Raw genomic sequence first — 25,369 nt, 5'->3', positions numbered from 1 at the left:
GCGATTCCTCCCTGTGTCTGTGTTGAAATCACGGCGCCAAAAGAGGAGGAGCTAGGAGTTTCCGGGTGTTTCATGCCTTCCTGGAGGATGTGACGTAGATGATCCCGTCCACGCGTGATGTAGGTCAATGCGGAAGTTGGCTGATGGGAAATGTAGTTCCTTAAAGAGACGGACTGAATGTACCTACAATAAGATGCATCATCGCCTTCAGCAGACCATCAAGAAACACCGGCCCAAGCAGCAGTTGCCGGTGAGTGAGCTTGGTTTGCTTATGCTATGGTCACTGTTGTTTGGTTTGATAGAATTAGCCCAAATTAGTACAGTCAGTAAGCTCAACCATTCTTTTTGGTTGATGTAGGCTTTCATGATTTGCCAAATTTAGATCTTCATTCTTTACAAGAATGGACTTTAGGGAAAACATGTTTGAGGAATTAAGACTGTGCTAAACAAGTGGAGTGGGCAGTAGTGCTGTCCAAACTTAACATGCATGTCAAACATTTGCTTCTGACATGAGCCATGGTTATATTCCATGGAGTACTAACTTCTGAGTGTATAAAGCAGCCCAACAGCCTGCTGGCAAAATATGTTCTTAACGTGCCAGCTAGGAGCCTTATTTCCTTGAGGATTTTCCCAAAAAATATCATCTATAATTTTTGCAAGAGAAAACGCTCAGAGATCAGATTCATGTTGTTGGCTGCTCCTGATGCTGTGTTGTTAGCAAAATATCTATATAAAATTGATAACAATAAATCAGAGAGACTTAAAGCATGTATTCAGTATTTCCTTGACAGAAAGCCTGTTCTAAAATTTCTTTTCTAGATTCAATAAATGAAGCGACTCCCGATGATGACTTTGCGGGACTGCTTACCAGAGAGAAAAAGCTGTCGGAAAATGAAAAATACGAGTTGTTGACCAAAGACTACACCCCATCAGAAAAATTTGTTTTCCCCAAGACAAAAGTCTATGGTAAAAACAGGCGCTTTCAAACGTCTTGACTGAAAGATTACAAGTAGCTTGTGTACAGTCCTTCAAAAGAGGGGGGTCTGTGTAGAGTACCGTATGTCTAGCATTCCTACCAACCTCCAACACTGCAAACACTGGGCGCTTGTCAGTTTTGCTATGACCAAATTTCATAAGGCAAACAAGATATTAAGGAGCATGAAAAAACAAAATATCATAATGATGCTTTGCTTTACACCGAAAACCTTATCAAGAGAATGTGCAATCCAGAAAAAGCGATATCTTCTGTTCTGGAATCGTCAAGAGTCGCACAAATAGATTACAAAGTTCTGAGGAGCATTATATCCTGTTTAATATTTTGTGGGAAGCAAAATATTGCTCTTTGTGGGCATAATGAGTCTAAAACAATAGGTAACAACAATCAAGGAAATTTCCTTGCACTTCTAAACTTCTGTGCAGAAGCTGGGGATGAAGTTATTGCGAAGCACTTAAGCAGCTGCACACGCAACACCACCTGTACATCGTCAACTATTCAGAATGATTTAATTAATATAATAATGGAGTACTTGAGAAACCAGATAACTAGTGAAATTCCCGAGAATGCACCCTTTTTTGCGATCCTTGCCGATGAAGTTACTGTTGTTTCAAATACCGAGCAACTTTGTATATCGATTTGTTTCATAGATGAAACTTGTAAGATACATGAAGAGTTTCTTGGATATATATCATTAGAAAAAAACACTGGAGAAGCTGTACCAACTTCAATCCTTGAGGCATTGCAGAACTGGTCATTAGACGTAACCAACTGCAGAGGTCAGGGTTATGATGGCGCATCCAGCATGTCTTCAGCTGTAAGGGGTATTCAAGCATTTATCAAGGAAAAGTGTCCCAAAGCAATCTATACACACTGTAATGCACATTGCTTAAATCTTGCAATTGTTCACTCTTGTGACATCCTTATGATTAAGAACGTGATGGGGACTCTAAATGAAATCTGTTGTTCGTTCAAGTTTTCTCCCAAACAAAATGAGTTGTTGGCAGCAGTGATCAACAATGTATGCCCTGACTTGCAAAGAACCACGTTAATTAGTCTCTGCCGGACTCGTTGGGTTGAAAGGCATGAGACGTTTGAGGTGTTCTACAGCCTCTTTAAGGCAATTGTAAAGACAACAGAGGTTATGACCAATGAGCAGATCTACCTCGAGGAGTATGGATCCTGGAAATGGGACCAGGAAAGACGCATGAAGGGTAATGGCTTTCTTACAGCCATCACAAACTTTCAGTTCATTGTTACCCTGATAACAGTGTTTGTCCATGCTTAAACCACTCAGTGTACAACTGCAGAAAAGAGACAGTGACATTTACAAGGCCTGCACACAAGTTGGTGCCGTTAAATCAGATCTGAGAGCTATCAGAGATTGGACCGAGGCCAGCTTCAGACGATGGTACACAAGGTTGTGTTCAATTTTCATTTTTCTGGCATCAGGACAGAGTTCATGGCACATGACAGTATCAAAAGTCAAAGTTCTTCCTGTTTTAGGACCAGGCAGTCTCCCAGCAGTACTAACCAGGCCCTTGAAGCACATCGGGCTATGCCAATTTCTGTTTCTATAGCTCTCGGCCTCTCAACTATTACATAGCTAGGGAGACAGTGGGGGGAGCTCGTCCTCTGGTAATCGCAAGAGTTTGATGCCCTACTCACATAGGTTTTGCTATGCCCAAATGCCAAGTCTTACTCAGTATCTTGCCTCTAGCAAGATTATGAAGAGATGTTCCGAGACTTTGGAGTTTCGCCGTTGTGGAGCATGTGAGTCGATTCCGTGAGGTGCAGAGAACTTCTTGATCCGACGCGTGGTCGCTCGTGATGAAAAGAAAGTCTCTGATCAAATAATGTGCACAGCTTTTGAGTTAAAAAGGATTCAATCGCTTCTTAACTTTAAAATAACTGCCTGGACTGCAGTAGTACGTACTTATAAGGAACAAATGAAAAAACGGTTGTAAACTCAAGCTGAGTTTAAAATCGCGCGGTCTTAGAGTCTACCGTGGCCAAAGGTAAACAAAGAAAAGCGTGAAACTCTGATTCTTGCAAGAAAGAAAAGAAAAGACGTCTTTTTGGGTTTGCTCGCGGAGCGAGCGATTCCTCCCTGTGTCTGTGTTGAAATCACGGCGCCAAAAGAGGAGGAGCTAGGAGTTTCCGGGTGTTTTATGCCTTCCTGGAGGATGTGACGTAGATGATCCCGTCCACGCGTGATGTAGGTCAATGCGGAAGTTGGCTGATGGGAAATGTAGTTCCTTAAAGAGACGGACTGAATGTACCTACAATAAGATGCATCATCGCCTTCAGCAGACCATCAAGAAACACCGGCCCAAGCAGCAGTTGCCGGTGAGTGAGCTTGGTTTGCTTATGCTATGGTCACTGTTGTTTGGTTTGATAGAATTAGCCCAAATTAGTACAGTCAGTAAGCTCAACCATTCTTTTTGGTTGATGTAGGCTTTCATGATTTGCCAAATTTAGATCTTCATTCTTTACAAGAATGGATTTTAGGGAAAACATGTTTGAGGAATTAAGACTGTGCTAAACAAGTGGAGTGGGCAGTAGTGCTGTCCAAACTTAACATGCATGTCAAACATTTGCTTCTGACATGAGCCATGGTTATATTCCATGGAGTACTAACTTCTGAGTGTATAAAGCAGCCCAACAGCCTGCTGGCAAAATATGTTCTTAACGTGCCAGCTAGGAGCCTTATTTCCTTGAGGATTTTCCCAAAAAATATCACGTTAATTAGTCTCTGCCGGACTCGTTGGGTTGAAAGGCATGAGACGTTTGAGGTGTTCTACAGCCTCTTTAAGGCAATTGTAAAGACAACAGAGGTTATGACCAATGAGCAGATCTACCTCGAGGAGTATGGATCCTGGAAATGGGACCAGGAAAGACGCATGAAGGGTAATGGCTTTCTTACAGCCATCACAAACTTTCAGTTCATTGTTACCCTGATAACAGTGTTTGTCCATGCTTAAACCACTCAGTGTACAACTGCAGAAAAGAGACAGTGACATTTACAAGGCCTGCACACAAGTTGGTGCCGTTAAATCAGATCTGAGAGCTATCAGAGATTGGACCGAGGCCAGCTTCAGACGATGGTACGAGGCAAGCGTTGAACTGGTGAAAGACGTGGATGTTGAGCCAACAATGCCAAGAACCACCAACATACAGGGTCATCGTGATAATGTCCTTGCTACAACACCTTTTCAGTACTTTCAGCGTTCACTGTGCATTACCTCTTACGGATCACCTGATAACCCAGATGGACAACTCCTTCAGTGAAGACCAGATGAATGTCTCCAAACTGATATGTTTGATACCTCAAGTACTAATGAATTCACCTGACACTGTGGTTGATGCAGCAGTCAAGTTCTATCAAGATGATCTAGTTTCGCCAAATGTGGTTGATGTGGCGCTTCTTCATTGGCGTAATAAATGTTCACAAGTTGACAAAATCAGCCCTTCCAACCAGCACCTCAACCACTCTTAGAGAATGTGATCCAGTTTTCTACCCCAACATAAACATTCTCCTTTGCATCCGTTGTACTCTGCCAGTTACTTCGGCGGAGTATGAAAGGTCCTTCAGTATATTAAAATGCCTGAAGACGTACCTGTGAAGCATCATGACCACAGAGCAGCAGTCGGGACTGGCGATGATGAACATACACTATGGCAGAGCGATTGACATTGACAAGATCGTTGACATCTTTGCCATTCATCATCCATGACGCCTTTTACTTCGAAACATTTTGGCCGATGAGCAGTAAGACAACAAGAATAGAGAGATCTGCATCGGTTGATCAGGATAAGATCAGTGTTCTCCACCGGTGCTTTTAAAGTGACGCATCACCACATTATAATTCTGGCCCACCACCCTTCCCGTGGCCAATAAATAAATAGATAAATAAAAAATTGTAAATCTTTTTTTAATTAATAAAAAATAAATAAATGAATAAAACCCTTACTTCATCAGTATACACCAAATAAATCGTAAAGTATTTGCTTTATTATAGTTTTGTAACTATTTAACATGCAGAAGACCATTAAACAAATGCATACGGGGCTACCTGAAGTGGCCACGTGATTGCAATAGAAGAACATCCGGCCGGCTGCATACAGATTGTGACACAGAGATCTGCAGATTGAGGTCTATCCCTGCGTTACACTATACCGCACCACATTACACTATACTGACACATAGTAACATTGGAAGCTAGAAGTTGCAGCTAGCCAGCAACTAAATAACTTTGCGGGTGTTTGTAGCATTATTGTGCAATGGTTACACTTATCTATCGTCTTTTCTGACCATACACAGTTACAGTAATCATAGAACAGCACACACACACACATACACATTAGTTAAGTTCAGGTCTTTTATTTTACGTATCTGTGATTGTGTAGGTGAGAGCTGCATTTTGTGTATTACAAAAAATGTATGCATTTATTGTAATTGGGTATTTTGTTTATGAATTATAGAGATTATTGGCATGCACTTAGACCTGAAATTATGTAAATGTATGGTTTATGCGATGTTGGTAATATAAAGTAACTGGTATCTTCCAGTGGGTGGGGACAGGCCACTATATCTAGCCCTCTGAAGGGAGGTGGATTAGTTGGGTTATGGGCACTGTCTGTTATGTAGTAGTCCTGTAATGTGCATGTAATCAGGCAGTGCAAACATAGTGCAATACAATATTCTGTTTTGTAGACAAAAGTATTTTTGTTGTAATAATTACTTGAACTTTTATTTTATTATTATAATTTATTTTGTGTTAAATTTCTGCTGCTACAGTACTTTGAGAAACCGGACTCAATAAAACATCTTGTATTAAAAGTTTTATCTTTGGCCGTTGTTCATCAGATGATATATACAGTAAGAATGTGTTAATTTTTTGTAAAATGATTTTAACAATAATTTAGCATTTCCTATCCATTTTTTGGCCAGTTTCACTGTCAAAAAAGCCCAAAGTCCGTCAGCTTCAAAGGGAGCCTTCGCCCCTCTGGCCCTGCACCAGGGCTCCGCCCTTGGACTGCGTTGGGGGCCTAGGCAGCCCCCAAACCCTTGCCACCACCTTTTATTTTTGAAAAGTGGAGAACCCTGGTAAGATGTCGAGCCGCTATCCATACACTGCCGGATAAAGCTGATTTAGCCTAATCATTGTCTGACATCTCAACAGCTCACAACATGAGATGAAAGAATGAGGCAAAGACCGTGCTATTTTCTCAAAATGTATTCAATGTATTTTTTCATTTACAAACCTGTGGGTATGTACTCAGGCTGCCAGTCAGTGTGTGACCCCCCGCCTTTGAAAAAGACATATACTAGACATAGACCATGGGTTAGCACTGTAGCACATCATGATGAACTAACCCATATAGCAGCCTTCTATTTCGATCCATGCCTGAGTGAATCATTTACGTAGAGAGCATTAAACATACGTTAAACCAAATGCTGGAAGGAAGCTGTTCAGAACTGAAGCTCAGAGGTCAAACTAGACACACAAATGAGGAAATTTAAAGTGAATACTAATTGTCTGATGCTGACCTGGAGTTTGTCTGTCTATCTGCATGATAGCAATTATCTCTCAGACACTTGTCTGGCACACCCTGTCTACTTGCCACTGTCTTGTGTCATTTCTTTCTCTCTCTGTCACCTGCATGCTGTCTCCTCATTTATTCTCCTTTCTATTTCTCACCCCTCGTTCCCTGCTGAATGACTGTGCATCACTGGGTCAATTGTTTCAAAATGGATTGTTTCTGTTGAATCTAACATCACGTTACTATTCACTAATTCTCTTTGATGCACCATTTGCCAGAATCTATTAAGCAGTAACCAGGCTATATTTTACAAACAAGATCAACTAAGGTATTTTTATAAAAATGTATCTTGTAGATGATGATAATTCCTGTAACATTTTCTTGCAATAATGTGATATTTTCATGTACTAACATGATATTGATGAGTTGTTTTTGTTTTGTTTTTTTAAATTTCATGTCCGGAAGCCCAGAGCTTCTGTAGTATTTAAAATCAAAGTAGGTGTGGCTTAAACTGGAAATTTAGTCAAACAAACACACACAAAACAGTGTGAAATTGAAGCATCACAAGGATGGTGTGCGAAATCTGACTTTGACAGTTCCTCAAACTCAGCTACATCACTCTACAGTGGTGCTTGAAAGTTTGTGAACCCTTTAGAATTTTCTATATTTCTGCATAAATATGACCTAAAACATCATCAGATTTTCACACAAGTCCTAAAAGTAGATAAAGAGAACCCAGTTAAACAAATGAGACAAAAGTATTATACTTGGTCATTTATTTATTGAGGAAAATGATCCAATATTACATATCTGTGAGTGGCGAAAGTATGTGAACCTCTAGGATTAGCAGTCAATTTGAAGGTGAAATTAGAGTCAGGTGTTTTCAATCAATGGGATGATAATCAGGTGTGAGTGGGCACCCTGTTTTATTTAAAGAATAGGGGTCTATCAAAGTCTGATCTTCACAACACACGTTTGTGGAAGTGTATCACGGCATGAACAAAAGAGATTTCTGAGGACCTCAGAAAAAGCGTTGTTGATGCTCATTAGGCTGGAAAAGGTTTCAAAACCGATAACGGGAGGTGTGACCGACCTGTCAATATTGACAGGGAGGTCACACCTCTGTAGCATCAGCTGATTATAAAGGCACATCACACACCAACATCCGGGTGACCCTCTGATGAAGACGGAAGTTACACCGTCAAAACATGTCAGGTAAAGGAAAAAAAATTTACATGTCTGAAACAAAAGAAAACTAATGATATGATTTAATAAGAAGCCATAATGAATGTAACATATCTACTAAACGAAAGTTATGGAAAGGAGTCCATCAAAGAGTTTTGCCACCTAGAACAACTGACGAAGAAACGGGCACGCCAAAGAAACCATCTAAAGTTCAACCTGCGATGCCGAGATGAAGGAATCACGCTGGCAAGTATAAACATCAAGACTCCTATTCCAACCAAAAACGCAAAGAAGGCTGTGGACAGAGCGAAAAAGACACTAATCAAAGAAAGGATACGATGTACAGCGAACAAAATAAAAAACATCAGCGCGGCGCTAGAGCGACAATTGGAACAGTGGAAACAACTTTTCCCCCTCACCAAAGAAATGGACACACTGGTACAAAGACACCTGCACGAAATACATGAAAAGGAATTTACAAAAACGAAGACTCGTCACATCTAAAAACTGGAAAGATTAATCGCCAAGAAAAGGCAACAGGAGCAGAACAACACCACGACAAGTGAGAAATGGATACACAACATATCGACACATGAACTGACTGAAACAGAGCGCAGCATCCTGATGCGAGGACTTAATTATGCCATCACACCGCACAAGATCCCACACAAGGATTTCATCCTAGCAACGGAGCTGGCATGCGAAAAAATACAGGACCAAGGACAAAAAGCAGAATTACGCAATGAAATAGCAGGAATACTGAAGTCCGCAAAACTACCACCAAGCAACATATCAAAACAAGAAGAAAAAGCCATAAGAAGTTTGGCCAAGAACAAAAACATCATGATATTACCCGCAGACAAAGGGAGAACAACAGTCATAATGGATACGGCACAATACGAAAACCAAATGAACAGTATGTTGGCAGACACCACCACATATGAGGCCCTCAAGAAAGATCCTACAGAGGACAAGAAGAAAAAACTAAAAGCTTTACTGAAGCCTTTATTGGACGCCAACAAAATTGAAATACAGGCATACAACAACTTAATACCCACACCCAGCATAACTCCCCGGATCTATGGCACACCAAAAATACATAAACCAGGAGCACCGTTACGTCCAATTGTGGACAGCATTGGATCAGTCACCTACAACCTGTCTAAAGTGCTTGTGGAGATAATCAAACCACTGCTGGGCCAAACAGAACAACATTGCAAAAACTCAAAACAATTAGCAGAACAACTCAGTAAAATAAAAGTGGAGAAGGACGAAATTTTAATAATCACATGACATTGTCTCCCTATTCACAAAAACCCCGGTGGAAGCTACACTGCAAATCGTACAACAGCGCCTCAAAACAGATAAGACTCTCAAGAAATGCACAGTTATCAGTAGAAGACATCAGTCAACTGCTCAATTTCATTGCCACATCCACATACTTCCAGTTCCATGGAACAATATACAGGCAGAAGGAGGGGTTTGCGATGGGGGACCCACTCTCCGCCATAATGTGCGGCTTCTTCATGGAACATCTCAAAAGAGTGGCTATTACATCTGCCCCAGAAGAATGCAGGCCCACATTATGGAGGAGGTATGTAGATGACATCCTGGAGAAAGTGAAAGTCGGATGCACTCAACAATTGACTGATCACCTCAACTCCGTAGACCACACCGGCAACATAAAATTCACGCATGAAGAAAAAACAGAAAAATCAATAGTGTTTTTGGACATAAAAATTCACCACACAGACGACGGAGACAATCTACAGAAAACCGACACACACTGATCAATATCTGCTCTGGACGTCCGAACACCCCATCGCATACAAACTGTCAGTTGTCAGAACACTCTACGAACGTGCAGCAATCATAACCGATCCCACAGAACGCGCAACAGAAGAACAACACATACGGCAAGCTTTGATCACATGTCCATATCCACCATGGGCCATACACAAAGGCACACAACAAGTGAAAACAAAAGAAAAGACACAGATGAAAAAAGGAAGAAAACAGACAACCCAAAAACAGGAAAGCAAAGCAGTAGTGACTCTACCGTATGTCAGAGGAGTTGCAGAACAAATCCAAAGAGCCATGAAAAAACACAACATACAAACACCCGTGAAACCACACACAAAACTACGACAGCTACTAGTTCACCCTAAGGACAAAATCGACCAACACAATAAATGCAATGTCATATATGAAATACCATGCCAGTCCTGCAACCAAACCTACATTGGGGAGACAGGAAAGAGCTTTAGCATACGAAAAAAGGAACATAAAAAGGAATGTGAAAAAGAAACAGAACAGAGACAAACAAGAGCAATAAAAGATAAAGTCATGCAAGAGAACCTCAAATCAGCAATAACAGACCACTGCAGAAGGGAAAATCATATAATGGACTGGGACAATGCTCATATCATACAACAAGAGAACAACAGATACCACCGTTGGATTAAGGAGTCAATAGAAATCAGAAAGCGTAGCCCAAGAACAATAAACAGGGATGAGGGGGCAAACATGCTCTCCCACACCTGGAGCGCCGTCCTGAGGGGGCAACACTGACAGCGGGAGGTGTGACCGACCTGTCAATATTGACAAGGAGGTAACACCTCCGTAACATCAGCTGCTTATAAAGGCACGTCACACACCAACATCCGGGTGACCCCTCTGATGAAGACAGAAGTTACACCGTCGAAACATGTCAGGTAAAGGAAAAAACTTTTACATGTCTGAAACAAAATAAAACTAATGATATAGGTTACAAAACCATCTCTAAAGAGTTTGGACTCCACCAATCCACAGTCAGATAGATTGCGTACAAATGGAGGAAATTCAAGACCATTGTTACCCTCCCCAGGAGTGGTCGACCAACAAAGATCACTCCAAAAACAAGGTATGTAATAGCTGGCGAGGTCACAAAGGACCCCAGGGTAACTTCTAAGCAACTGAAGGCCTCTCTCACATTGGCTAATATTAATGTTCATGAGTCTACCATCAGGAGAACACTGAACAACAACAACGGTGTGCATGGCAGGGTTGCAAGCAGAAAGCCACTGCTCTCCAAAAAGAACATTGCTGCTCATCTGCAGTTTGCTAAAGATCACATGGACAAGCCAAAAGGCTATTGGAAAAATGTTTTGTGGACAGATGAGACCAAAATATAACTTTTTGGTTTAAATGACAAGCGTTATGCTTGGAGGAAGGAAAACACTGCATTCCAGCATAAGAACCTTATCCCATCTGTGAAACATAGTGGTGGTAGTATCATGGTTTGGGCCTGTTTTGCTACATCTAGGCCAGGATGGCTTGCCATCATTGATAGAACAATGAATTCTGAATTATACCAGCAAATTCTAAAGGAAAACGTCAGGATATCTGTCCATGAACTGAATCTCAAGAGAAGGTGGGTCATGCAGCAATACAACAACACTAAGCACACAAGTCATTCTACGTACCAAAGAATGGTTAAAGAAGAATAAAGTTAATGTTTTGGAATGGCCAAGTCAAAGTCCTGACCTTAATCCAATTTAAATGTTGTGGAAGGACCTGAAGCAAGCAGTTCATGTGAGGAAACCCAGCAACATACCAGAGTTGAAGCTACTCTGTACAGAGGAATGGGCTAACATTCCTCCAAGCCAGTGTGCAGGACTGATCAACAGTTACCAGAAATGTTTAGTTGCAGTTATTGCTGCACAAGGGGGTCACACCAGATACTGAAAGCAAAGGTTCACATACTTTTGCCACTCACAGATATGTAATACTGGATCATTTTCCTCAATAAATAAATGACCAAGTATAATATTATTGTCTCATTTGTTTAACTGGGCTCTCTTTATCTATTTTTTGGACTTGTGCGAAAATCTGATGTTGTTTTAGATCATATTTATGCAGAAATATAGGAAATTCTAAAGGGTTCACAAACTTTCAAGCATCACTGTAGTTCATCATTGGTCTCAACTAGAGATCTGCATAAGGCTGTTTTTTTTTTTTTTCTTTTTTTAGTCCCACTCGAACAATTATCATTTGTTTGTACCTGCCCAGAACATATTTGTTCATTCCAATTAATGCTGTGTTTCTCTATGTACAATTGGCTGCGGCGGGCCGCCGCACCTTGATTTTTGCCGCCGCACCTTCAGGAATACCCCTAGGAGCTATATGTATTCGACTACATTATCTGTTGCTTGCCCAGTCTTTGCGTTTGGGGCGAAGCGCAGTTCCACTGGCCAAGCTAACAGTTACTTGATTGGTTTCCACGGGTCGCCGTGGGCTCTGATTGGACAACGTTCCACCTGGAGCAGCGTAGCCAAGCCAACCTGAGGTAAACTAACTGCTACGCGGCTGTCACTTCAGCTGTCAAATTGGGAAAGGTAAGTGTTGGCAACAATTCTTGAAAAGTAGACAGCAGATGTTATGTTACCTTATATTTCCAGTGTTATTTGAAATTATATTTCGTTATGTCACATAATTACGTTATGTAAAACTATGTTAGGCCACGTTATGTTACATACTGAGTACTGACTACTGCTGAGACGTCTCGTTTGGCCTCCCGGTCTTCTGTGGTAGATTAGTCCGTTCACAAACTGAGGGGATGAATGTCCACATGTAAACAACTACATAGATCTTCTAGATAGATTATCGTCTGGCATTTTCCAGATATAGTTTGTGAGAAATGTAAGGGCAGTTTTTTCGATTTCATTACAGCCTATCGCCAGAGCGCTAGCTTTTATTTGAGCTTAATTAAGTCGACTGATAACGTCAATGCGATATCTTTCAATTGCAGATGAGCTTGTTGAAGTATTTCGCCAAAAAAAGAAAGGCGACAGATGAAGAAACTGGGCAGGTAAGATTAATTCGTGCAAAATAAAAGTAATTCGAGCAAGGGATGGGCATTCGATTACGTTTTCTTCACCGATTGTCGGGAGAATTAACGATGAATAATCGAATAATAATTAACATCTTTATATTAAAGTAATCATAATTATTGCTATAATTTATCCCATTAGATTCCATGGCGGCCGGCGTCGGCCGTATTCTATCCCATAGCGGCCGGCGTCGGTGTTTTAATAGGCTATATAGGTGAACGGACGATGCCATCATCCCATTTACAGATAAGCCTAAGTACTCTTAAGATCAATATTTCAGACCCTCTTCGATTTATTTTCATAATAAAAACACGTCTTTGTAATCAATTATTTTTAGATATTTTAGTTTTACTATAGACCTTGCGGTTTGCGAGCCGTCCTTGGATACAAACCACAGGTTCTATCTGATAGCCTATACACTAAATATCGAAACTTCAGACCCTCTTCGGTGTGTTTTTAGAGCCAAAGCCATAACGTTTGTATTTAACTATCTTAGTTTTACTATGAGATGTTCCAGCTCCTTCTTGTCCGTAGTCTAACACAGTCGATAGTTGGAATTGAGATGAACCGCCACCGTCATTTTACAAGGCTCCGGTGTGCGCTGTTCAAATGGTAGGCTACATCATTTTTGTTGTGGATGAATTGTATTTATACGCTCCATTATAGTGATGACAGTAAACTTGGACATTTAAAAATGGTCCCACGCCACACTTCGCCATGCTGCTTCATGTTGATTTTTAAGCGATTGACCTACGCTACAGAAGCTCGTAGGTAACTGAAGCCAGGGTACGGCCAAATGTTTGTCCGTGACAGACAGCGAAATTCATTGCTTGAAGACTTGCACTGCGCACAACGCAACAACCTATAGGCTATTCATTTTTGTCGATGAACATGAACGTCATTCTTCTTAGCAAAATTCTTAATGGTCAATTATCGATTAATCTAGGCTATTGGTTATGTGATGTCCATCCCTAATTCGAGCATACACTGTTGCAGAAAGTACAACACCGATGTGAGTTTTTAAACACAGCCCTTTTTCCGAACGTCAGTGGGTGGGTGTGATCATCTGCGAAATGCCATATCAGATCAGAAATGATCAAAACCACGTTAATTTCAAAATGTCCATGTAAATGTTTTGAAAATATGAACATTTTAGGCAGGTAGCAGTAATCAAGCAGGAGAGCAAAGCAGACTGCCAGAACAGGAAAGAGAATGTGAAAAGAGGGAAGAGAAAGAGGAGAGCAGCCAAAAGAAGGGCAAACACAGGGCCACGGGCTGGGACCCTACATGGGTTGACAAGCCCAGATACAAACCTTGGCTTTACCACACTGACCATGGCAAGTATTCTGTGGCTACTTTAATATCAACCAATTCTGCCACTCATAGTCTTTGTTGTGTTAATTAGCAATAACAAAAACTAACACTGGTCTTTACCAACAGGAATGTTCTGTCACTTATGTCGCCAGCATAAGCAGACACCAAAAACTGGCTCTCCAAAGGGTCACCATTTTAGAGTGTGTTTTGTCAAAAAATTTCTCAGAATGCTCCCGTATCCTCGTACTGGGGTGGGACGTCTGAGCGCAGGTCTTGCCACCGCACCTTCAAACATTTTCTAGGGGAAACACTGTAATGTATTCATATTTGGCTTCATCCCAAGTATATAATATCAGCAAGTGGAAGCATGATGACAATAGCCTGCATTCACCAAAGCAGTGCCCCAGAAAGTGAGGGGAGAGAGGTGGAAGGAGGGGGATTATAAATGAAGGCAAGTGGTTTGATTTATACTTTGACAAAGATGTTTATAAATCATAGCTGTTTCAAAATGGACAACAATTGAAAGCTTCATGAAATCTCAACAATTTGCAGTATGGTGTCAATGCTTGAGCAAGGAAGTGTATCCTGAACCAGACCCGAACTTGTGAAAAGAGCAGTTTCTGTTGGAAGATGAGGTGCATTGTGATAAACATGAATACCACAGGACTGTTTTCTTTTTTTTTGTTGAGAAGGTTGATTAGTTTCAGCACAGGACAGTCATCTGGCTACAAGGTTGTATCAATGAGCTTCTTCTAATATGTTCTTGTCTTACACAGGGACTTGTAAATGAATGCTCCATGTGACAAGATGAAAAAATGTGTTTGTTTAAGCAGTTTTGGAAGGAGTCTCCAATGTCAGTGATTTGTCCTGTGTATGCAATGTGCATAGTCACAAGCCCTTCAATAAGAGCTTATAATAAAGGACAAACAACCAGTTTGAATTTCAGTGAGGTGTTATGCAGTATGCATGGAATTTTTAGAGTATGTCATGAAGATGCCCATTTCTATGATTTATACAGATGATGTGTATGTCATGCAAATCGATCATAATTACTACAGACATCCTCTGGCAATGTTACTTTACAGACATGCCATCCAAATAGTACTTTATTCAGTGCATCTTAGTGGGTTCCCACTGCCATGGTGGGAGCATTGCGTGTGTGTGTGTGAGAGAGAGAGAGAGAGAGAGAGAGAGAGAGAGACAGAGAGACAGACATTTGCTCTTTTCCATTTGCAATCATTATACATGGCTGTAATAAATTAACTGCTCGTACTACAGCACTGCTGCTTTGATACACACACACATACACATTTTGTCTGATGACACACAAATCATCTCTCCCACACTCCGTCTGTCCTCCTCCAGCTTCACATGATTAGGGTTTTAGACTTGCGTGCACACACAAACACACACATTAGTGCTTGAGCCACTTTTCTAAAAGCAAGATGCAAAATCCAACACTGATTCAGTTGACTTCTGAAATATATTGTTTTGTTGTGTACATCAGTTTATACTGATTGTTGAAGGTTCCTCGTGCATTCAGCAAGAATCAGTATGTTGGAGATCCATAACCTTATGATGTTTGTAGAGATCCAATTTAAAAAAGCTCCCATTTCAGTCATGCAAGGTGGTCCAGATGTTTAAAACACTATTAAGTACTACACTCACTGGCCAATCATGTGGCAGCAGTGCAAGGCATAAACTCGCATGGGTATCATGGAGAACAGATAAACAGGGTTGCCAGAGTTGGATATTTTATGCCAAATTGTCCAAATAATCAAATAATCATAATCGAATATAATACATTTCTGAAAGTATAAGTGCAGACAGTATGTCTGTGATGTACAAATCACAAGATGTTGCAAGATACACTCACTGGCCACCTTATTAGGTACACCCATAGCCCTTCTGTTTTATGCAGTTATCTACTCAGCCAATCCCTTGACAGCAGCACAATGCATAAAATCATCTCATCTCATTATGTCTAGCCGCTTTATCCTGTTCTACAGGGTCGCAGGCAAGCTGGAGCCTATCCCAGCTGACTATGGGTGAAAGGCGGGGTACACCCTGGACAAGTTGCCAGGTCATCACAGGGCTGACACATAGACACAGACAACCATTCACACTCACATTCACACCTATGGTCAATTTTAGAGTCACCAGTTAACCTAACCTGCATGTCTTTGGACTGTGGGGGAAACCGGAGCACCCGGAGGAAACCCACGCGGACACGGGGAGAACATGCAAACTCCGCACAGAAAGGCCCTCACCGGGCCATGGGGCTCGAACCCGGACCTTCTTGCTGTGAGGCAACAGTGCTAACCACTACACCACCATGCCGCCCTGCATAAAATCATGCAAATACAAATAAAGAGATTCAGTTAATGTCTACTTCAAATGTCAGAATGGGAAAAATTGTGATCTCTGTGACTTTTACTATGACATGGGTGTTGGTACCAGATGGACTGGTTTGAGTATTTCAGAAACTGCTGATCTCCTGGGGTTTTCACACACAACAGTCTCTCGAGTTTACACAGAATGGTGAAAAAAAAGCAACATTGAGTGAGTGAAAGTTCTGTGGGTGGAAATGTCTTGTTGATAAGCGAGGTCAGTGGAAAATGGCCAGATTGGTTCGAGCTGTCAGGAAGGATACAACAACTCATATAATCAGTCTTTACAATTGTGGTGAGCAGAAAAACATTTCAGCATGCAACAGCAGAAGACCACATTGGGTTCCACTCCTGCCAGCCAAGAACAGAAATATTGGAATCAACAACAAGTTCCTATTAAAGTGGCCAGTGAGTGTATATTGTAACAATTGGGAAGTGGATTATTGAGTGGATATTGCCATACATTAGAAATGTGTGTGCACAACAGTGACCTTGTTTCCCATGCAAAGGCTAAGATTTTAGGGCTAGATTTTTTTATTTTTATTTTTAATTTATTTATTTTTTTGGTGGTTTCTGGAATTTATTTGGGTAGGAAATCTTGCTGAACCCTGGCAACTCTGGGTAATTATCCTAGCTTTTCTGTGTGCAATGACTAACACACCTGCTATATCAAAAACAGTTGAACCAAGATACATCTAAAACCATTCAAAACAAACTGCTAGACTGTACCTTGGATAACTGTATATTATCAACTCTCAACTGCCTATTAAGAGGATACTTTAAACATTTACTAGATAGTAGTTTATGTTTGTCCTGTTTGATCGACTCTGAACTTGATTTTGTTTGACACTATGACATTACTAGTGTCGTCCTGCCTCACTAAAAATCCATGGTCACGGGCCGCTCCTGTCATCAAGACAACTCTAACTCTGATTAGCAGGTATTTATTAAATTCTGATGGGCAGTCCTTATTTTTGAACAAATACCAAAGCACATTGTCATGTCTTCACTACCTTTTATTCCCCTTCATGTCTCGGTCACAAATAATGGGAAGAAAGTGCACTAGTGCTTTCCGCAACCAAGCCAAGAGCTCAAAAAAAGACGAGGAATAAATTTCTACATTCTTTCTAAGGTTGAACAGATCGTTCTTTCACTTCAAATAAAACCAGACCCTTAAACAAAGCTTTGATGAGGTTTGAGACTTCTTAGGCTGCACACTGAGTTCCCTCATTACAATTTGCATGAGATCCCTTTGTGTTAAATCAACCAAAACAACTTTCAACTTTAAATGGCAAGCTGGTTGTTCTCAGCTATGTCACTACAGAGGCAATAGACAAAAGAGAACTCCAGGAAAAGGAAGGGCAAGTGAGCTTAATAGGACAAAAACCCTTTTAAATGTGTCATGGCAGCATTCTGCCCATTATAGCCATCTATTTTGGGGTTTGGAAATGCCACCACGAAGCCAGGTGATACATTAAAAATACTCTCTATTCATCCAAATGTTGGTGTATGATTTAGAGAGATCTCTAAAGAAATTCTGATGACATTTATACAAATGTTATGGTTTTTTTAAAGACCATCAGTGTACAGTCAGAGATATAGTTTATAGATGTAAGAAATTTATTAGCATAGATAATATCGCTAGAAGTTGGCATCCTGCAAAGATCAACTCAAGGTCATAGAGCCTTAAGGAAGCAACTTAACTGCATCACCTCAAGTTCACCTCAAGCAAAACCCTGGAATTAATGTGTGGACAGCATATCAGCACTAAAATGTGGTATTGGGGCATCTGTGATATAAAATGCACAACAATAATTTAAACTGAAGACATCATTCTCCAGGCTTCTGTCTCACTGAAATCAATATACATGAACTTAAAGAGCTTAATTTAAGGAAATGGACCAGGATACGTTATAATTGCCACATAGGACTGATAAACAGCTACATATGGGGTTGGTTAAAATGATTAGTGACCCCTTTTTGGGTGACCATTTACGGTCCTTTATAATTCCCCAAGACTGTGGTTTTTATTTCTATCCCAGTCACCCGATTGAGCAATTAATCCAGACATTGCCATTGATTTATAAAGCATTCAATGCATCATTAAATGGAGGCTGCTAAACCATGTTCACTAATAAAATATCACAAAGGAAATGAGACATGGTTCATAAAGGTGTTTGTTCTATGGATGAGTGAAACTTGATACTGGGCTATCAAACAGTTCTAACAGCCACCCTAAGGCAACAAATCAGTGCTATGCGCACAGACGGTTCCCATCTGGCATAGCCAGATTAGCAAAACTATTAATCAGTGTAAGTTATAACACAAGAAACAAGTTTCTAATATCCATCCATCCATTATCTATACCACTTATCTGTCAGGATCACAGGGCAAGAAGCAGGATACACCCCGGGATCAAGTCAAAACCCACATAGGTGCAGGGGAAACATTCAAACTCCTCGCACAAAGACCCCAGTTAACCATGAGGTTTGATCCACTGATGCCCCTTTTCCACCAAAGCAGTTCCAGGGCTGGTTCGGGGCCAGTGCTTAGTTTGGAACCGGGTTTTCTGTTTCCACTGACAAAGAACTGGCTCTGGGGCCAGAAAAACCGGTTCCAGGCTAGCACCAACTCTTTGCTGGGCCAGAGGAAAGAACTGCTTACGTCAGCGCGGGGGGGGTGGAGTTGTTAAGACTGACAACAATAGCAAGATCGCGAAAGGTCGCCATTTTTAAGCGACGAGAAGCAGCAGCTGTACAAACGCGAAGTCATCCATTATTATTGTTGTTGTTGTTGCTGCTTCTTCTTCTGTGTTGTTGTTGCTTCGATGTTCGCGCCAAGGTTTATGCAAATGCAGTGACGTAACTGATGTATACAGCAATGTAACTGACGTATACAGCGATGTAACTGATGTATACAGCGACGTAATGACTTGGCTCCCCTTAGCACCCCGAGCTATGGAAAAGCAAACTGGTTCTCAGCTGGCTCGCAAGTTGAACAAATTGTGAACCAGCACTGGCCCTGAACCAGCCCTGGAACTGATTTGGTGGAAAAGGGGTATTACTGGGAGGCGACCGTGCTAACCACTGCACCACTGTGCTACCCGATTTCTAACATCATACAAGAATATCAAAATTTAATTAGACAGTGATCAAACTTCAATCTTACAAAAAAAGAAGTCAGGGACTTGGCTACATTTCTGTCTATTCTTTTTGCAAAATTCCTCAAGGCCAAGGTGTTCCCTGGGTGCTCTATTGTGTTGATAAAAAGCACCAATCTTCATATGTTACCAGAGCAAATTTAAAGACTTACGATCCAAGCCATTGATGTAGCGCATGGTGATCTCACAGTGTCCCCATACTGCACTAACGATGGGATACAACTTCTTTCCCTTGAGCCCTCTGAAGGCCACTCCAAGGTACTGTCCATCCACCATGAAACTGAGTGTCCCTTCATCCATATCCAGCACCACCACCAGGGTGTCAGGAAGCACAAAGGCTTCCTCAGGCTCCAGAAAGCTGGGGTAGGTGGGTGCAGATGAAACTGGTCGGTTTTTGCTGTTGTGGTAGAGCTTGTTGCGGCCCAGGTCCCAGCCCCAGGACTCACTATCACTACCTACCAGAGAGGTGTATCCCACTGAATGGAGCGGTGCCTCTGATGTAGCCACACCCACTACAGCATGGGTACCCCGCTGCCGGGCGGGCCAATGGATTCGCCAAACATGTAGGCCACGTGTATAGCCCACTCTCCCTCTTATGCAATCCGTGCTCTGGGCCACTGGGTGTCGGTGGAAAGTCAGCTTGTCATCTTCTTTGATGAAGATGTTGAGGGAGCGATCATCTGGGTTCCAAGCATGCTGCAGTTGATGCTCAGCAGATACTGATGGCATATCCAGCAGCAGGTCAAGCCTGGCTGGCTTGAAGAAATCTGGACCTTGGAGTTCTCTCCGTAAGGGGCGGTAGGAAGGCTCACCTCTCACGTCTACTGACTTGATGCTTCCTGAAATCTTCTGGCCCATGATTCCTCAGTGGGATGTTGGGCAAATAGGTTGACTGTTACCTCATCAAAGCGTGGGGTGTCAGACCAGTGTCCACTGAATCTGGCCAGCAGATGCTAGCGTCGCACAAGTCCTAAGAGGGAACACAGACAACACTTTAGAAACAATATATTATATATATATATATATATATATATATATATATATATATATATAGTTAGTACCTATTTATGCTGTAGTTATTTTAATGTTGTGAAAAGTCTGCAAACATGTTAGTTCTTGTTATCACTTCTTCTAACATCTCCTAACATAAATCTTTAACAATTATGCACATTTATTTATATGGAGCATACACCCTGTTAAAGTCCCACTGTAAATTTTTACTGTGGAAAAGATCATGTAGATAATTAGAATGCACTGATACTATTACTGTTATTGCCAGAGAAAATTATTCCACACCATCTTACCAATAAGAATCGAGCATTCAACAGTGCTGTATATGGTATAAAACAGTATATTTCAAGATCACTGTAAATAATTGAAAACTAGGATACAAGAAAACTTGTAGCTGCCTATTACTGCTGAATGAAGCATCATTTTATGATAGAACATTCTAGAAATGTAGCCAATTCATATTTAATGAGACTCTTTTCAGAAGAGCTGTAGCATGCAAAAACAAAGTAGGGAGGGAACAAAGCGGGTAATAACTTTATTTAATAAATTTACTCACACACACACACACACACACACACACACAGCTTTGATGGCTTCAGAGGAGTATGCCTAAAATAGCAAGAGAAAGGTCCTGGTTCGTATAAGTGAAAAAGTCATAGAGTTGTTTCCACATTAAAGGCATACTTCATCAAGTGCTAATGTGGCCAATTGATTAAATCTAGTGGGGATCAGGTGGCATGACTGGATTTAACTCTATAGTGTTAACTGGAAGTGCCTCCGCTGGCCACAAAAGCATTTTGGTCTCCTTTAATGGTCAGGCTGAAATCAAAGAAGAGATAACAGAGAGATGATGTACGATAGAGGTAGTGATGAAGATGTGCTAAGGCTACAGAACAGTATGAAGCACTAGCATGCAGGTTCTCCGACAGTGAGTGATGCACTTTCTTTTCCCAAGAATGAGTGCTTCCTGTTCAAAGCAACAAGAACCTTTTTCCAAAAGATCCAGCTGGCAACACACACACACACACACACACACACACACCCTTGCATTGATTAAAATGTTAATGCAGTTAATTTGGTTCCCACTAAGCTATAAAAACAGGAACAGTGTAAAGCCATGTTCCTGCACAAAGAGACAAAATGATGACAAATATTACGTCAACATGCACACTGAGCCAGACCATGATCAAACAGTTCTCAGAAAAAAGGAAATAAGTGGTGATTCAATGTAGGCACATGACACGACACAATACACACTCACACATAGATAGAAAAACACACTTTTATTTAAAAAAAAGACTTTTTTTCTTGTGGAGATTTGCCCTCAAAAGATCAAAACTGTCAGAGATTGTGGTGACAGTTTGTCCCCACTAAGATATAAAAACATGCATACAGAATTATACAGTCACCCAAAACTCTCTGGCTACACTGAGGTCATTGGCAGAGGAAAAGAAAGAATATAAGAGATGACAGGAAGAAGAGCGGCCAGACGTCCAGTCAGGAAACCTGGGTACATGCTACCAGTAATAAAGGGAAAACAAATGAGGTCATAAGAGATGGAAAAGAGGTGTGGAGGGTCTGAGGTGGGGGTAAACAAATACATAAGGGCTGCTCTAGGTTCCTGAAAACAGATTTGCAAAAGGTAGGTTGATGTTATGAGTTGTGAGAGCTGTCACAGATGGTAAAAGTGCAGCTAATCATCTAAATAAATCCTCTGGTAAAAGTTGAAGTATAGTTTCAAATTAGCTATTCACGTTCAAGTATAAACTCTTAAATTTACCTCAAGCATGAAAGTAAAAGTACAACAATGATTCACAAATTACTTTACTAACTGAGGATAAATTAATGCCCCTTTTACAAAGAAACTAAGATTAGACTAGAAAGGCACTCAGTTGAGTGCATACCTCCACCAAGCCACATATTTGGATTTGCATCAAATTTAATCAATCGTTCCTTGGCCCATGGTGCACCTTTCCTCCAAATTTCATCCAAATCTGTTCAGTTTTTTCAGTTACATTGGGAAAAGACCTGTTTCGTACACAGTACATACATTCCAGAATCCAATTTTAGTTTTGTATTTGGTGCTCAGTACTTCCACACTCTTGTCAGTAGCTTTCTTTTGGCTTTCACTACTACCATTTATACAAGCATCTTGCGATGTCTCTGGGAGCCCGGCACACACATTAATAGATTATACAGATTATAGCACAGATTATAGCAGAGATGAGGCACTACAGTTTGCATGTCCTAGGAATTAGTGAGAACAGATGGACAGGATCAGGTAGGATGAAGAGCAACGCAGGTGAGACAGTGTTGTATTCAGGGAGGGATGACAACCACTACCAGCAAGGAGTTGCCATTATTTTGAAGAAGGGTACAGAGAAATGCCTGATGGAGTGGAAGCCTGTCAACAGTAGACTCATGACAGTCAGGCTGAAAGGGAAGCACATCAATACAACCTTGATCCAATGTTATACTCCAACAAATGACAGCGAAGAAAAAGTTAAAGACTCATTCTATGACCAACTTCAAGCCGAACTCGAAAATGCACCAAGGCATGATATGAAAATTGTGATGGAAGACTTCAACTCAAAGGTGGGACGTGACAACACCAACTATGCCAGAGCCATGGGAAAAGAAGGTTGCGGTACCATCAATAAGAATGGGGAAAGGCTACTGGAGTTATGCACAAACTATAACCTGGTCATTGGAGGGACCCTCTTCCCACACTGGGACATCCACAAGCTCACGTGGTACTCAACTAACAGAAGAGACAAGAATCAGATTGATCATTTCATGATAAATTGCACTTGGAGAAGATCACTGATTTGATGTTAAATTGAGAAGGGCAGCAGATGTCGGCAGTGACCATCATCTTGTAATAGCTATGCTGAAATTGAAGCATAGAAGAACCAGATACCAAAAGACAGGACGTCAGCATTACAACATTGGGAAGTTAGAGGATCCCCAAGTGAAGACTAGGGATTGAAGATCATTCCCAGTCAGATACAGATGAAGTAAATAGGAAGTGGATGCAAGTCGGAACAGCATTCTCCAAAAGTAGTGAAGCTTGCCTAGGTTTCAAACAGCACAAGAAGAAAGGATGGATAATGCCAACCACCTGGCAGGCTATAGAAAATAGAAGAACACTAAAGAAGAAAGTCCATGAGTCAAGGTCTGGAAGACTTCAAGAAAGATACAAGTACCAATATGGGGAAGTTGATCGGATTGTCAAGAAAATGACCAGAGCAGACAAACGAGCATACATGGACAACCTTGCAAAGGAAGCAGAGAAAGCAGCCAATAATGGGCAGCAAGGCAAAGTATACAAGATCACCAGAACCATAAGTGGCAAGTACAGAGGAACTACAGACGTTCCTGTTAAAGACAATCAAGGGAGACTACTAACGTCAGAAAGAGAGCAAGATGCTCAATGGGCAGAACACTTCAGTGAAATTCTTAACAGACCAACACCACCAATAGAAGCTGATATACAGGAAGCCGAGGAAGACCTGGCTGTTATCACCACCCCACCTGAGAAGGAAGAAATTATTGCTGCCATAAAATCCCTCAAGAACAGAAAGGCTCCTGGACATGACAACCTAAATGGAGAACTATTCAAGACCAATCCTGAGATAGCAGCAAAGATTCCCCACCCACTTTTTACAGCCATTTGGGAGGAAAAGAAGATACCAGACAAATGGGCCAAGGGCATCATTATGAAGATACCAAAGAAGGGAACACTTAGTAATTGCAACAACTGGCACAGGATCAACCTACTATCCATTCCAAACAAGACATTACAACATTACAAAGATCATCATACAAAGAATTTCCGATGCAGTGGACAAGCAGTTAAAGAGAGAGCAGGTGGGCTTTTGCAAAGGAAGAGGTTGTATTGACCAAATATTCACCTTGTGCAATATCATAGAGCAATGTACAGAATGGCAGAGACAGCTGTACATCAACTTTGTGGATTTTGAGAAATACTTTGACAGTATCCCTCGAGACAGCTTATGGCGAATACTTTGAGCATATGCCCTCCCTCAACAGATAGTTCTACTCATCAAGAGTTTCTACAGCAACTTCACTTGTGCAGTGGGAAACAGTGACAGCACTTTTGAAGTTAAAACAGGAGTCAGGCAGGGATGCGTCTTGTCAGCATTATTCTTCAACCTGACCATTGACTGGGTAATGAGACGCACCACTGAAGATTAACCAAGAGGCATAAGGTGGAGCCTCTTTACCACCCTGGAGGACCTCGATTTTGCAGAGGACCTAGCCCTTCTTTCCCATACATGCAAGAAAAAACATCTCGTCTCAGCACATATGCTAAGCAAGTGGGATGGAAGATCAATCAAAAGAAAACAGAAGTCATGACACTCAACATCCCAAATCCTTCACCAGTCAGAGTGGATGGAGTAGAATTACGAGCAACAGAGGAGTTCACCTACCTGGGCAGTGTTGTCAGGCACGATGGAGGGACAGGTAGTGATATTAAGAGCAGAATCATCAAAGCCAGAAATGCCTTTGTAATGTTGAATAATGTATGACTGAGATTGTACAAGAGCTGTGTTCTATCTACACTTCTATACGGTTCAGAATACTGGAGGATGACCGAGTATGATATTTCCACAATCTCAGCATTCCACACCAAGAATCTCCATCGAATTCTACAAATTTTCTGGCCAAGAACTATCTCTAACCAAGAAGAACTTGCTCAGTGTGATCAGAATAGCATGGAAGCCATTATCATGCAAAGGCAATGGAGATGGATCAGACACGTCCTTCGAAGAGAGCAAGACAACATCACACATACTGCTTTACAATGGACACCAGAAGGACAGCGTAAGAGAGAGTGACCCAAGAACACCTGGCAACACACGGTAGAGTCAGA

The 25,369-nt window shown here is 41.3% G+C and overlaps 1 protein-coding gene across 3 annotated transcripts in view; it reads right to left on the bottom strand.

Moving 5' to 3' along the window:
• spsb4a (splA/ryanodine receptor domain and SOCS box containing 4a) overlaps positions 1 to 25,369 on the bottom strand; it is a 127,628-nt gene that overhangs the window by 91,061 nt on the left and 11,198 nt on the right. For all 3 annotated transcript variants that reach the window (XM_060921816.1, XM_060921807.1, XM_060921798.1), the window contains exon 2: positions 19,614 to 20,431. In XM_060921816.1, coding sequence (XP_060777799.1) covers positions 19,614 to 20,319 — 706 coding nt within the window. In that variant the 5' untranslated portion in view covers positions 20,320 to 20,431. The remainder of the gene's footprint in view (positions 1 to 19,613; positions 20,432 to 25,369) is intronic.

This window comes from Neoarius graeffei, chromosome 1, assembly GCF_027579695.1.
Source record: "Neoarius graeffei isolate fNeoGra1 chromosome 1, fNeoGra1.pri, whole genome shotgun sequence".
In the NCBI taxonomy this organism is placed as follows: domain Eukaryota; kingdom Metazoa; phylum Chordata; class Actinopteri; order Siluriformes; family Ariidae; genus Neoarius; species Neoarius graeffei.
The sequence above is the reverse complement of the archived record's forward strand: the minus strand, read 5'-3'. Positions and strand labels throughout refer to the sequence as shown.